We start from the raw sequence: 14,040 nt of genomic DNA, 5'->3' as shown, positions 1-14,040 counted from the left end.
GACAGATTTTACTTTCTTGGGCTCCATGATCACTGCAGATGGAGACAGCAGCCACGAAATTAAAAGATGCCTGCTTCTTGGGAGGAAAGCGATGGACTACAAGAACAAACCTATCCATTCTGAAGGAAATCAACCCTGAGTGGAAGGACAGATCCTGAAGCTGAGGCTCCAAGACTTTGGCCCTCTCATGAGAAGAGAAGACTCCCTGGAAAAGACCCTGATGTTGGGAAAGTGTGAAGGCAAGAGGAGAAGGGGATGGCAGAGGACGAGATGGTTGGACAGGGTCATCGAAGCGACCAACATGAATTTGACCCAACTCCGGGAGGCAGCGGAAGACGGGAGGGCCTGGCGTGCTCTGGTCCATGGGGTCACAAAGAGTCGGACATGACTAAATGACTAAACAACAACAAGCTGTATATGAGAACCTTATAGCTAATTACATTTGGAATAGAAACCAGATCTCTGTATGTGCATTTTCACATGAAAGTACTTGTGTGTGTGTGTGTGTGTGTGTGTGTGTGTGTGTGTGTGTGAGAGAGAGAGAGAGAGAGAGAGAGAGAGAGAGAGACAGAGACAGAGAGAGAGAGAGAGAGACACAGAGACACAGAGACACAGAGACACAGAGACACAGAGAGAGAGAGAGAGAAACTTACGTATTCGAAGCCTTTATTTTTAAAGAAGAGTGAAGCAGAACCTGCCACAGTTTATCATGATTGACCTTAACAGATAGCACTGTCTCCATACAAATGGGGAAACAAAACACATTCTTCAGGGAGAAAGACATGTTAGAGAGCAGCCACAACGAACAACAACGAATCTTGGGGCATTTTAAAGAGGAGAAAATCAAGGAAGGGATAAGCTTCCAACAGTGTGCAGAGAACACATCCCACCTCCCATCCCTGTAAGCCTAGGACCTGAGTGCCAGGCTCCCTTCTCCCTCTCTTCCCGCATCAGTACAGAAAGTATCTGGGAATTCTAGACAAGGGAGAGAGGCAGGGAGGGAAAAAGACACCAGAGCTGTTCCGCCAAGGTCCCCGCTTTTAAGTCTGCTGGCACTCTGCAGGCACATATTAAAATGCCATGGGAGCACAACAGGGTATGGAGATTGAACCAAGGAAAGGAGCTGTTCTCGGATCTTGCATCAGCCAATAAGGGTCATAGCTTTGGAGCCTGGCAACGCCACAAGTTTTGCTCTCTGCCGATTTGGAAACTGCAAAACTTAAGGAGACATGTGGAATACCACTTCACGGGTCATCATCCTTTCCTGCTCTGCTTATTGGACTAATGAAAAAACGTTACTATTTTTGAAGCCACATTCTAATAGCCAGTGCCTGCATTTTCTACAAGCTTGAAATTATCTTTCTGTAATTTTAAGGGGGATGTGGTAGCGCTGCAGGTTAAACTGCAGAAGCCTCTGGGGTGCAAGGTTGGAAGACCCGCCGTCATAAGATCGAATCCAGGCGACGGAGGGAGCTCCTGTCGCTTGTCCCAGCTCCTGCCAACCTAGCAGTTTGAAAGCATGTAAAAATGCAAGTAGATAAATAGGTAGCACCTTGGTGGGAAGGTCACGGTGTTCTGTGTCTAGTCGCGCTGGCCACATGACCACGGAAACTGTCTACGGACAAACGCTGGCTCTGCAGCTTGGCAACGAGGATGAGCACCACACCCTAGAGTCGGACATGATTGGACTAAATGTCAAGGGGAAGCTTTACCTAATTTTAATCCATTTCTGATTGTACTACTCATTTTAGTGAATTAATTGAAATGTTCTAGCAGAATTCTGCAAAGCCTGTATCCATTCCATTAAAATATGCAGTCTGAAACTCATTGTAGGCATCCTTCAGTCTCAAGAGACTATGGTATCGTGCTCTGTATGGAGGTCTTGGAACAGTGTCTTGTGTGGCTGAGAAGGCCAATTCGAGAGTGACAATCCCTTCCACACTGGAGACAGATCCAATCTGTCCCCTGTCCAGCTCCCTGGTTTTGCTTGTTTCGGGACTGCCTCTTTGCCTCGGTCTGCTGTACAAGTGTCTCTTCAAATTGGGAGAGGCCATGATGCACCGCCTGCCTCCAGGCTGAACGCTCAGACGTCAAGGTTTCCCATCTGTTGAGGTCCATTCCTAAGGCCTTCAGATCCCGCTTGCAGATGTCCTTGTAACGCAGCTGTGGTCTCCCTCGGGGGCGGCTTCCCTGCACTAATTCTCCATACAGGAGATCTTTTGGAATCCGGCCATCAGCCATTCTCACGACGTGCCCAAGCCAACGTAGACGGCGCTGTTTCAATATTGTATACATGCTGAAAATTCCAGCTCGTTCTAGGACTACTCTATTTGGAACTTTGTCCTGCCAGGTGATACCAAAAATGCGTCGGAGACAACGCATATGGAAGGTGTTCAGCTTCCTCTCCTGCCGTGCACAAAGGGTCCAGGACTCGCTGCAGTATAGGAGTGTGCTCAGGACACAGGCTCTATAGACCTGGATTTTGGTGTATGCCGTCAACTTCTTGTTAAGCCATACTCTCTTTGTGAGTCTAGAGAACATGGTAGCTGCTTTCCCAATGCGTTTATCCAGCTCGACATCTAGGGAGAGAGTGTCAGAGATTGTTGAGCCAAGGTACACAAATTCATGAACAACCTCCAGTTCTTGCATGGAGATAGTAATAGAGGGAGGTGAGTCCACGCCCTGGCACATGACTTGTGTTTTCTTCAGGCTGATAGTTAGTCCAAAGTCTTGGCAGGCCTTGCTAAAATGATTTATGAGTTGTTGGAGGTCTTCAGCAGAGTGGGCAACAATGGCTGCATCATCAGCAAAGAGGAAGTCCCGCATACATTTCATTTGGACTTTGGTCTTCGCTCTCAATCTAGTGAGATTAAAAAGCTTTCCATCTGATCTAGTCCGGAGATAGACACCTTCTGTTGCAGTTCCAAAGGCCTGCTTCAGCATGACAGCAAAGAAGATCCCAAACAGGGTTGGCGCAAGGACACAGCCTTGTTTTACTCCGCTTCGGATGTCAAAGGGATCTGATGTTGAGCCATCAAAAACTACAGTGCCCTTCATTTCCTCATGAAAGGACCTGATGATATTAAGGAGTTGAGGTGGACATCCAATCTTGGGAAGTATTTTAAAAAGTCCGTCCCTGCTAACCAAGTCAAAGGCCTTTGTGAGATCTATGAAGGCCACAAAGAGTGGCTGTTGTTGTTCCCTGCATTTCTCCTGCAGCTGTCGGATGGAGAATACCATGTCAGTGGTGGATCTGTTAGCTCGAAAACCACACTGTGATTCTGGATACACTCTGTCTACAAGCACCTGAAGTCTCTTCAGCACAACACGGGCCAGCAGCTTCCCTACAACGCTGAGAAGAGAGATACCACGGTAGTTATTGCAGTCGCCCCTGTCGCCTTTGTTCTTATACAATGTGATGATGTTTGCATCCTTCATGTCCTGTGGTACTCCACCTTCTCTCCAGCAAAGAGAAAAGAGTTCATACAGCTCAGTGGTGATGATCTCTTTACAACACTTCAAAACTTCAACGGGGATGTTGTCCTTTCCAGGTGCCTTGCCAGAGGCAAGGGAATCCAAGGCTGCTTTTATTTCTGCTAAAGTTGGTTCACTGTCCAGCTCTTCCAAGAGAGGCAGGCACTCAATGTTATTTAGTGCCTCTTCCGTTACTACATTCTCTTTAGAATATAGCTCAGAGTAGTGCTGTACCCAGCGTTCCATCTGCTGTGCTCGATCCTGGATGATCACGCCTGTAGTAGACTTTAAGGGAGCAGATTTCTTCTTTATTGGACCTAAAGCCTGCTTGATACCATCATACATTCCCTTGATGTTACCTGTGTCCGCTGCTATCTGTATCTGAGAGCAGAGCTGAAGCCAATAATCATTGGAACATCTCCTGGCAGTCTGTTGGACTTGGCTACGAGCAGCTCGAAGAGCCTGCAAGTTGTACTCACTAGGACAGGCTTTGTATGCTGCTAGAGCTCTCCTCTTATCCTCGATGGCTGGAATCAGCTCCTCTGAATGGGCTTCGAACCAGTCAGCCGTCTTTTTGGTCTTCTTGCCAAATGTGGACAAGGCAGTGTTATAAACAGCGTTCTTGAAGTGTTCCCATCGTTCAGGTGCATTCGCATCAGCCGGGCCTGGAAGGGTTTCCTGAAGCGCTTGGGCAAATTCCTCCACTTTTCTTTGATTGCGAATCTTGTTGATATCTATACGTGGTTTTCCTTCCTTTTTAGTGTGATACAATCTCTTTGTTTGCAGTTTTATTCTGCTACACACCAGGGAATGATCAGTGTCACAATCAGCACTCTGGTAACTGCGTGTGATCGTAATACTAGATAAGCTAGAACGTCTAGTGAGGATCAAATCAAGCTGATGCCAATGCTTCGATCTTGGATGTCTCCAGGAAACTTTGTGTTGAGGCTTTGTATTAAAGAATGTGTTGGTGACACAAAGACCATAATAACAGCAAAACTCCAGCAAACGTTGGCCATTTTCATTCATCTTCCCAATGCCAAAACGGCCTAGACAGGTGGGCCAAGAGTTGTGATCAGCACCAACTCTAGCATTAAAGTCTCCGAGAATGAACAGCGGCTCTCTCTCAGGGACGTTTTTGATAGTAGCTGCCAAATCGTCATAGAATTTGTCTTTGACTTCTGTTGTGGATGACAGTGTTGGTGCATATGCACTGATGAGGGTGACCAGTCCCGCTGATGAGTGGAGCTGCAGAGACAGGATTCTTTCACTCCCCATAGTAGGTGGATCAATGGATCTCAGCAGAGTATTTCTGACCGCAAAGCCAACACCATATTCCCTGGTCTCGTTCAGTGGTTTTCCCTGCCAGAAGAATGAGAAGTTTTTTTCTTTGACAGATCCCATGTCTGGCAATCTCGTCTCTTGCAGGGCAACAATGTCCATCCGCAGTCTACTCAGTTCAATGTCGATAACAGCTGTCTTGCGCACGTCGTCTATTTCCTGCAGGTTGTCAGAAAAGCCAATGGTCATTGTCCGAACATTCCAGGTTCCCAACTTTAGGGCAGATGTTTTCTTTTGATTGTTACGTGGTGCATGGTTATTGATCTGTTTTTCGGCTCTCTGACCATCAGAAGTAGTCCCTGGCATCATGCTCTGGCCAATCGAGCAAAACGTATAACCAGTAACTGCTAGTTCCTGTGTTATTTCGACACTGTATGCAAAGCTGGAGTGTCCTCTCCAGAGCACGAAGCCTGGGTAGAATAATATGGAGGATAGGCTGTTACCCAAGCAGAAAATCCCCCCTCTCCACGTCACTGAAATAGTCCAATGGAGAGGCAAGAGCCAATACAACTGGTTCCAGCGACGTCGCAGGAGTTGGCACAACAACACGAACTGTCTACGGGACTCCGGCTCCGGATTTTGCCTCGAGGTTATCTCCTGAAGCCTTTTCCATGAGTGGATATAGCCACAAGGCAGTGGAGGTTTGAAATCAGAGTTTTCCTTCTCCTAGATGGGCTGCCTTACATGGTTGACGGGTCCCACCTACCCGGCCTGCTCCCTAATAGTGTGGAGGTATGATCCTACTCCTGAAACATTCCTGCCGCCAGGTGTAAGAAATACTATTTGGCTATCTTATTTAGCAGATTAAAGTAAAAAAATAGAGTGAGAGGATTTCGCGCGCCGTTAGGCGCGCGCTTCTGCAGGCACTAATTTAAAGCCTGAAACTACTCTTATAACAATTACTCTGAAACCGATACAAAGGAATTAATATTATTCCAACGTTAAACAGAGGGAAATTCCCTAAAGCATCAGCTTAAGACCTAGACACACAGAGGCCATAATGCAGAGCAGCGTACTGTAAGTACCCGTTCACAAAGACAAGATATTGTAACTGCTTATAAGCCAGATAAAATGCAATAAAAACAAGCAAACAGACAGCAATGCAAAAAGAAATCAGCAACCAACTCACGTAAATTGTATTTATTTCTCTCCCTGTCGTGCATGGGAGGTGGAGCTCACAGAATTATGGTTTGCCTAAACTTATCAAGTAAATCTGCAGTTCCAAATTCCCTACCGCATGTTGCACTTCACCACTACCAGGCCACACCCCCGTCAGTGTCTTATGCCCTGACACTTGTTTAAAGAAAACCATTCCAGCACAAAAGTAGGACAATACCACGGACATTTTCTCATCCAGCTCCTACTGATTTTCCAGCATCATTTTGGAACCTGGGCCCATGTCTGCCTTATGTCCATTTTACCTCTTCTTTTTCCCCCTCTTTACCTTCCTTCCTCCCCTGCCCCACCAGCTTTCATGAAGCTACCAATGGCTGTAAGCAATATGTAGGCTGTGATAGAGTATCTCCACTGTACACACGCTCTCCCCCACCTACCCCTTGATGGCAGATTACATGCCCGGAGGTTGCATTAAAGCTTCATTCAGCTGTCACTCAACAGATGAGCAGGAACGGTTCGGCGCCCCTTCTCCACCCCGCCCCTCCTCCCATCTGACAGTGACAAACGACCAGGAGTAATGCACAGATAAGGCTAAGAGTCCCAAGCCTCCCCCTTTTCAATCCGGTTCAGACCAACCTCACAACCTTTATCCCCATCACGTCCCTGCAGCGTGAAATTCTGAGCAGGGCTGAGGTCCAGCAGACAAGCTGTCTCTCTTCAGGAAACGGGGTTTTCTGTTTTCCACGCCTGGCTTTTGGTGATGGAACGGGTGGATCAGATCCCATTCATTTAAGTGAGCCTTAGGAATCACTGTCGCCACCCATTAATTCACTTTACCAGAGTCAACCATGCTTGCACTAGCTTAGGCCAACAAGACGTTAAGGTTTCAAACTCTCTGTATATAAAGTATTGAAATTATAAACGTAGTAAGGAAGAATCAGCTCTGAAAATGAAAGCTCTTTCAAACTTGAGGCTTGAAAACTAGTTTACTATAATCAGAGAAAAATATTTTTAAGTGTATCAAAACAATTAACTGGCTCTCCAGCTAAGGAAGGTCATTCCAAAATAATGTTTCCTGACGGTTGAACTGTTCATGTTGTAATGAACACATTTATGTTATCAAGAAATTGTTTATTATTACAACGCCCAAACATGAAGCAGGATTTGTAAGTCTCATAATGCAGTATTTCAGTGATTATAATTTTTGAATTCACAATTATCTAGTTTTAGTATTTTGGATCACAATATTCTGGTGGCCTAGAATAATATTTTAAAATCTTGGTATTATAAGGGCTTTCCGCTACAGTCTTATTCCTCTGGGATCTGCAAAAATGTTAGTCAAAACAATGTTATAAAGATGTAAAAAAGAAGGGGGAACATACTGTCATATGTAGTGGGCATGTGATGAGAGACAGAAGGAATGGATGATTATATTTTATGACATTAAAGAAATTTTATGGACAGATATACGAAGATGTCCAATGTTAGCATTGTTAAATATATTTGGAAACTGTCAATTAGATAGGAGGAAACTGGGACTAATTGTTATTATGCTAACAGCAGCTAGATTGATATTTGCAAGAAATTGGAAAAGTAATAATCAATTTATGTTGGAAGAATAGTACAATAAGATGTGGCATCCAGCTATTAATGATAAATTAACGTGAACTGAAAGTTAGAAAAGAATTATTGAAGGAGAGTAGTTTACTGGGATTTGGAGCCCTTATAAAGAATATATATTTACAAAGCATAAAGGTTATACCCCAACACAAGAATCATTATATTTTTGGAAAGAGACAAAGCACATGCTATAAATTAAGATGAAACATAATGGTGAGAATATTGGTGAATATTGGTGAGAATACTGGTGGTGGGTTACACTATATACAGTATTTGAATTGTGACTCTATTTGCTATTAGGGAGCAGGCCGGGTAGGTGGGACTTGTCAGCCTTGGAAGGCAGCCCATCTAGGAGAAGGAAAACTCTGATTTCAAACCTCCACTGCCTTGTGGCTATATCCACTGATGGAAAAGGCTTCAGGAGTTAACCTGGAGGCAAAATCCGGAGCCAGACTCCCGGACGCAGTTCCTGTCGTTCTACCAACTCCTGCGACATCACTGGAACCAGTTGTATTGGCTCTTGCTTTTCCATTGGACTATTTCTGTGATGTGGAGAGAGGGGATATGCTCCTTGGGTAACAACTCCATATTATTTTACCGAGGCTTTGTGCTCTGGAGAAGACACCCCAGCTTCGAATAAAGCGCTGAAATAACACGGAAAGTAGCAGTTACCGGTTATAGGTCTTTGCTCGACTGGCGTAGAGCATGACACCAGGGGCTACTTCCGATGGTGGGAGAGGTCACTGCACCTCACTAGGTAGCTACTGCCCGTCTTAAGCTCGGCAGCCCCCAGCCAGAAAGGTGCTGCCTCGCCACAGTCTGTTAACCTTACAGGGTGTGTGGGGTTTAAGGTGAAAGTCGACAAGCAGATTGATAACCCTGCACCATGCAACAATCATTAGAAAACTTCTGCCTTAACATTGGGCACCTGGAATGTTTGGACAATGACCCCTGGCTTTTCTGACAACCTGCAGGAAATAGACGACATGCGCAAGACAGCTGTCATCGACATGGAACTGGGTAGACCAAAGTCCAGCTGAAATGCATGTGGGAGTTCATCTTCACCTATGATGCAGCTGTTGTTGCCCATTGTGCTGAAGACCTCCAACAACTCAAGGCCTGCCAAGACTTTGGATTGACAATCAGCCTGAAGAAAACACCAGTCATGGACCAGTGCGTGGACTCACCTCCCTTTATTACCATCTCCACACAAGAATTGGAGGTTGTTCATGACTTTGTGTACCTTGGCTCAATGATCTTCGACACTCTCTCCCTAGATGTTGAGCTGGATAAACGCATTGGCAAAGCAGCCACCATGTTCTCTAGACTCACAAAGAATGGTTTAATAAGAAGCTGATGACATAGACCATGATCCAGGTCTATAGAGCCTGTGTCCTGAGCACAATCCTGTACTGCAGTGAGTCCTGGACCCTTTGTGCACGGCAGGAGAGGAAGCTGAACACCTTCCATATGCGTTGTCTCCAACGCATTTTTTGTATCACCTGCCAGGACAAAGTCCCAAATAGAGTTGTCCAGAACAAACTGCAATTTGTAGCATGTACACATTACTGAAACAGTGACGTCTACGTTGGCTTGGGCATGTCGTGAGAATGGCTGATGGTCGGATTCCAAAAGATCTCCTGGATGGAGAATTAGTGCAGGGAAATTGCCCCAGAGGGAGACCCCAGCTGCGATCCGAGGAGATCTGCAAGCGGGATCTGAAGGCCTTAGGAATGGACCTCAACAGATGGGAAACCTTGACATCTGAGCGTTCAGCCTGGAGGCAGGCACTGCATCACGGCCTCTCCCAATTTGAAGAGACCCTTGCCCAGCAGGCCGAGGCAAAGAGGAAGTTATAAAAGCAGCAAAACCAGAGAGCTAGACAGGGGACAGATTGGATTTGTCTTCAGTGTGGAAGAGATTGTCACTCTCAAATTGGCCTTCTCAGCCACACACTAGATGCTGTTCCAAGTCCTTTATTCAGAGCATGTTATCATAGTCTCTCAAGACTGAAGGATGCCTAAACATGGGGATTCTATTTGTCATTTACCGTATTTTTCCATGTAAAAGACAATACTTTTTCCTAAAATCATTGTGCTAAAAATTGAGGGTCGTCTTATACACGGAAGTAAGCCAAACAACGGGAGCAGCAGCAGGAGCAGGTGGAGGTAAATGAGCAGCCGCGCTTGGCCACCCCTTGCAACTGTCCATTGACTGCAGCTACTGAATTGCCTCCTCCAGCACCACTGCCCGGGCTCACCTGAAGCTCACGTCACCACTCGAGGAGGCAATTGGGTGGCCACAGTCAATGGGCAGCTCCGAGGGGTGTCCCATCACAGCTTCTCCTTCGCCTCGGGAGGGAGGGAGGGAGGGAGGGAGGAAGGAAGGAAGGAAGGAAGGAAGGAAATGAAAGAGCCCACTCAAGAGTTCTCTTTGAGATATTTGGACAAGTAGATGGTGGTAAACAGAGACATTTCGCAATACAGTGGGGTCTTGACTTGAGAACTTAATCCGTATTGGAAGGCGGTTCTCAAGTCAAAAAGTTCTCAAGTCAAATCTGCATTTCCCATAGGAATGCATTGAAAACCATTTGATCCGTATCTGCTCTTTTCCGTCCATAGAAACTAATGGGAAGCTGCTATTCCACCTTCCACCACTAGAGGGGGATATTTTGTTTCTTTTTTTCTTAGGTCAAGAAAGGTTCAGGGAAGGCAGGGAAAATACAGCCCAGGCAGTACCAGGCAGTCTGAAGACTGTCTCCCAATCCACTCTCTAAACGCTGGGAGGAGCGAGGAAGCAGACAGGCACCCTTTTCACTGGCCAACAGTTAACCGAAAGTTCAAATTTTGCACTTTCCCTGTCTCCCACGTGGGTTTTTTCAGTTCTTAACTCAAATCTAAGTACTTAAGTCAAGTCAATATTTTCCTATGAGAGCGGTTCTTAAGTCAAAATGTTCTTAACTCAAGCCGTTCCTAAGTCAAGACCCCACTGTATCCATATGCTTTTTGAAGCCTAGTGAACATGAATCTACGTCCAAATATTTACAATTTCTTCTTGACTGGCCCACATTTGATCTCTTACTATGAATTCACACCTTCAGCTAATGTTTAAAGTCTGACATTCCTTCAACAGAGATGTTTCAGTCAAGAAACACACAGCTGAAGCACTGTGTTTGGAATGTTGTGCCTTGTTGCTTTGAATCTATTTTTGGTGGTGATTTTTCTGTGATATTTTTAGTGTGGTATTTGTTTGATTCCTTTTGGTATTTGTATACTTACAGTTTCTAGAAATTAAATGCTGTCTTTTAATGATGCAAGTTGCCTTGAGTCTTTCTTAAGGAGAAATCATCCTCATAATCACGAGCTGTCAACTCAGTTCTGACTTACAGCAATCTGTTTCAGGGTCTTCCAGACTGGGAATATTCAGAAGTGGTTTATTCTTTCCTTCTTCTGGGGGCAGCCTGGGACTGTGCAGATTGCCCAAGGCTACCCAGGCTGGCTCCTCTCCCAGGAGGCTTAGCAGGGAACTGAACTGCCAATCTCAATCTCGGATACCTAAACCACTGAGCTATCCATCTTTTTGAGGAGAAAGGTGGGGTTAAAATATTTTCAATTAAAAAAAAAAGGTTTATCTATCACATAATATTCTACCCAGATGTTTAGAGATCTGACTCCCATCACAAATGAACCTTGTTGCATTCTTTTGTACCCCACTTGTCTGGCCCTGCAGGTTGTTCCATTTTTTTTTTAATGTGACCTCAAATTCCCATGACAAGGTGCCAGGCAAGTGCTGGGTGCAGGATCTGGTATGCGACTCGTGTGCATCGATTCATCGTGGCAATTTCTGGAACTCATCCTGTGTGCACGTAAGTATCAAATAGGATTCTGTCTTGTGTATTATTAAAAAAAAAATAAGCACCAAGACATTCGGTAAAGGACTCTGGGCTAGGAAATATTTTTACACCCAGGTAGGGAAACTGTACTCTTCCAGGTGTTTTTGGCTACAACTCCCAGCAGCCTTAGTCACCACGGCAAAGGGGAATAAATGATGGGAGATACAGGCCAGATACATCTGGACAACCACCCGCCTGTTTTATACATTACCAAAAACCTGCAAAGGCTAATAGAGTTTTGTCAAGAGAACAAGCTGGTCATCACAAACACCCTTTTCCAACAACACAAGAGGCGACTCTACACATGGAAATCATCAGATGGGCAACATCGAAATCAGATTGACTATATTCTCTGCAGCCAAAGATGGAGAAGCTCTATACAGTCAGCAAAAACAAGACCTGGAGCTGATTGTGGCTCTGATCATCAGCTTCTCATAGCAAAATTCAAGCTTAAACTGAAGAGAGTAGGAAAAACCACTGGGCCACTCAGGTATAATCTAAACCAAATCCCTTACGAATACACAGTAGAAGTGAAGAACAGATTTAAGGAACTAGATTTGGTGGACAGAGTGCCTGAAGAACTTTGGATAGAGGCTCGTAACACTGTACAGGAGGCAGCAACGAAAACCATCCCAAAGAAAAGGAAATGCAAGAAAGCAAAGTGGCTGTCCAACGAGGCCTTACAAATAGCAGAAAAGAGAAGGGAAACAAAATTCAGGGTAGATAGGGAAAGTTACAGAAAATTGAATGCAGACTTCCAAAGAATAGCAAGGAGAGACAAGAGGACCTTCTTAAACGAACAGTGCAAAGAAATAGAGGAAAATAACAGAAAAGGAAAAACCAGAGACCTGTTCAGGAAAATTGGAGATATTAGAGGAAAATTTTGTGCAAAGATGGACATGATAAAAGACAAAAATGGAAGGGACCTCACAGAAGCAGAAGACATCAAGAAGAGGTGGCAAGAATACACAGAGGAATTATATCAGAAAGATTTGGATATCCCGGACAACCCAGACAATATAGTTGCTGACCTAGAGCCAGAAATCCTGGACAGTGAGGTCAAGTGGGCCTTAGAAAGCCTGGCTAACAACAAGGCCAGTGGAGGTGATGGCATTCCAGTTGAACTATTTAAAATCTTAAAGGATGATGCTGTTAAGGTGCTACATTCAATATGTCAACAAGTTTGGAAAACTCAACAGTGGCCAGAGGACTGGAAAAGATCAGTCTACATCCCAATACCAAAGAAGGGCAGTGCCAAAGAATGCTCCAACTACCGGACAATTGCACTCATCTCACACGCCAGCAAGGTTATGCTCAAAATCATACAAGGTAGGCTTCAGCAGTATGTGGACCGAGAACTCCCAGAAGTACAAGCGGTATTCCGAAGGGGCAGAGGAACTCGAGACCAAATTGCCAACATGCGCTGGATTATGGAGAAAGCCAGAGAGTTCCAGAAAAACATCTACTTCTGCTTCATTGACTATGCAAAAGCCTTTGACTGTGTGGACCACAGCAAACTATGGCAAGTCCTAAAAGAAATGGGCGTGCCTGACCACCTTATCCATCTCCTGAGAAACCTATATGTGGGACAGGAAGCAACAGTTAGAACTGGATATGGAACAACGGATTGGTTCAAAATTGGGAAAGGAGTACGACAAGGCTGTATATTGTCACCCTGCTTATTTAACTTATACGCAGAATACATCATGCGGAAGGCTGGACTGGAGGAATCCCAAGCTGGAATTAAGATTGCCGGAAGAAATATCAACAACCTCCGATATGCAGATGATACCACTCTGATGGCGGAAAGTGAGGAGGAACTAAAGAACCTTGTAATGAGGGTGAAAGACGAGAGTGCGAAAAACGGTCTGAAACTCAGCATCAAAAAAACTAAGATCATGGCCACTGGTCCCATCACCTCCTGGAAAATAGAAGGGGAAGATATGGAGGCAGTGACAGATTTTACTTTCTTGGGCTCCATGATCGCTGCAGATGGAGACAGCAGCCCCGAAATTAAAAGACGCCTGCTTCTTGGGAGGAAAGCAATGACAAACCTTGACAGCATCTTAAAAAGCAGAGACATCACCTTGCCAACAAAAGTCCGAATAGTCAAAGCTATGGTTTTTCCTGTAGTGTTGTATGGAAGTGAGAGCTGGACCATAAAGAAAGCTGACCGCCGAAGAATTGATGCCTTTGAATTGTGGTGCTGGAGGAGACTCTTGAGAGTTCCCTGGACTGCAAAGAGAACAAACCTATCAATTCTAAAGGAAATCAACCCCGAGTGCTCATGGGAAGGACAGATCCTGAAGCTGAGGCTCCAGTACTTTGGCCATCTCATGAGAAGAGAAGACTCCTTGGAAAAGACTTTGATGTTGGTAAAGTGTGAAGGCAAGAGGAGAAGGGGACGACCGAGGATGAGATGGTTGGACAGTGTCATCGAAGCAACCAACATGAATTTGACACAACTCCGGAAGGCGGGTGGAAGATAGGAGGGCCTGGCGTGCTGTGCTCCATGGGGTCACGAAGAGTCGGACACGACTAAATGACTGAACAAACAAACAAACAAAACCTGCTGGATAGTTCAGTGGTTTAGGCAC

General features: G+C 45.2%; 1 protein-coding gene across 16 annotated transcripts in view; it reads right to left on the bottom strand.

Moving 5' to 3' along the window:
- Positions 1-14,040, bottom strand: part of MSRA (methionine sulfoxide reductase A) — a 227,717-nt gene that overhangs the window by 150,973 nt on the left and 62,704 nt on the right. The window contains exon 1 of one of the 16 annotated variants that reach the window (XM_078381773.1): positions 6,568-9,596. The exons of 12 other annotated variants lie outside the window; for them this stretch is intronic. Coding sequence is in view for 2 of the 4 variants with exons in the window: in XM_072986591.2 (XP_072842692.2) it covers positions 5,945-5,978 (34 nt within the window). In the remaining 2 variants the exon portion in view is untranslated. Of the gene's footprint in view, positions 1-5,944; positions 6,100-6,158; positions 6,184-6,368; positions 6,531-6,567; positions 9,597-14,040 lie in introns of those variants that run through there. 3 more of the 16 variants (XM_078381777.1, XM_072986607.2, XM_072986591.2) reach the window with 3 other exon arrangements.

This window comes from Pogona vitticeps, chromosome 1 (assembly GCF_051106095.1).
Source record: "Pogona vitticeps strain Pit_001003342236 chromosome 1, PviZW2.1, whole genome shotgun sequence".
Taxonomy (NCBI): Eukaryota; Metazoa; Chordata; class Lepidosauria; order Squamata; family Agamidae; genus Pogona; species Pogona vitticeps.
Note: the sequence above shows the minus strand (reverse complement) of the source record. Positions and strands in the feature narration are given on the sequence as shown.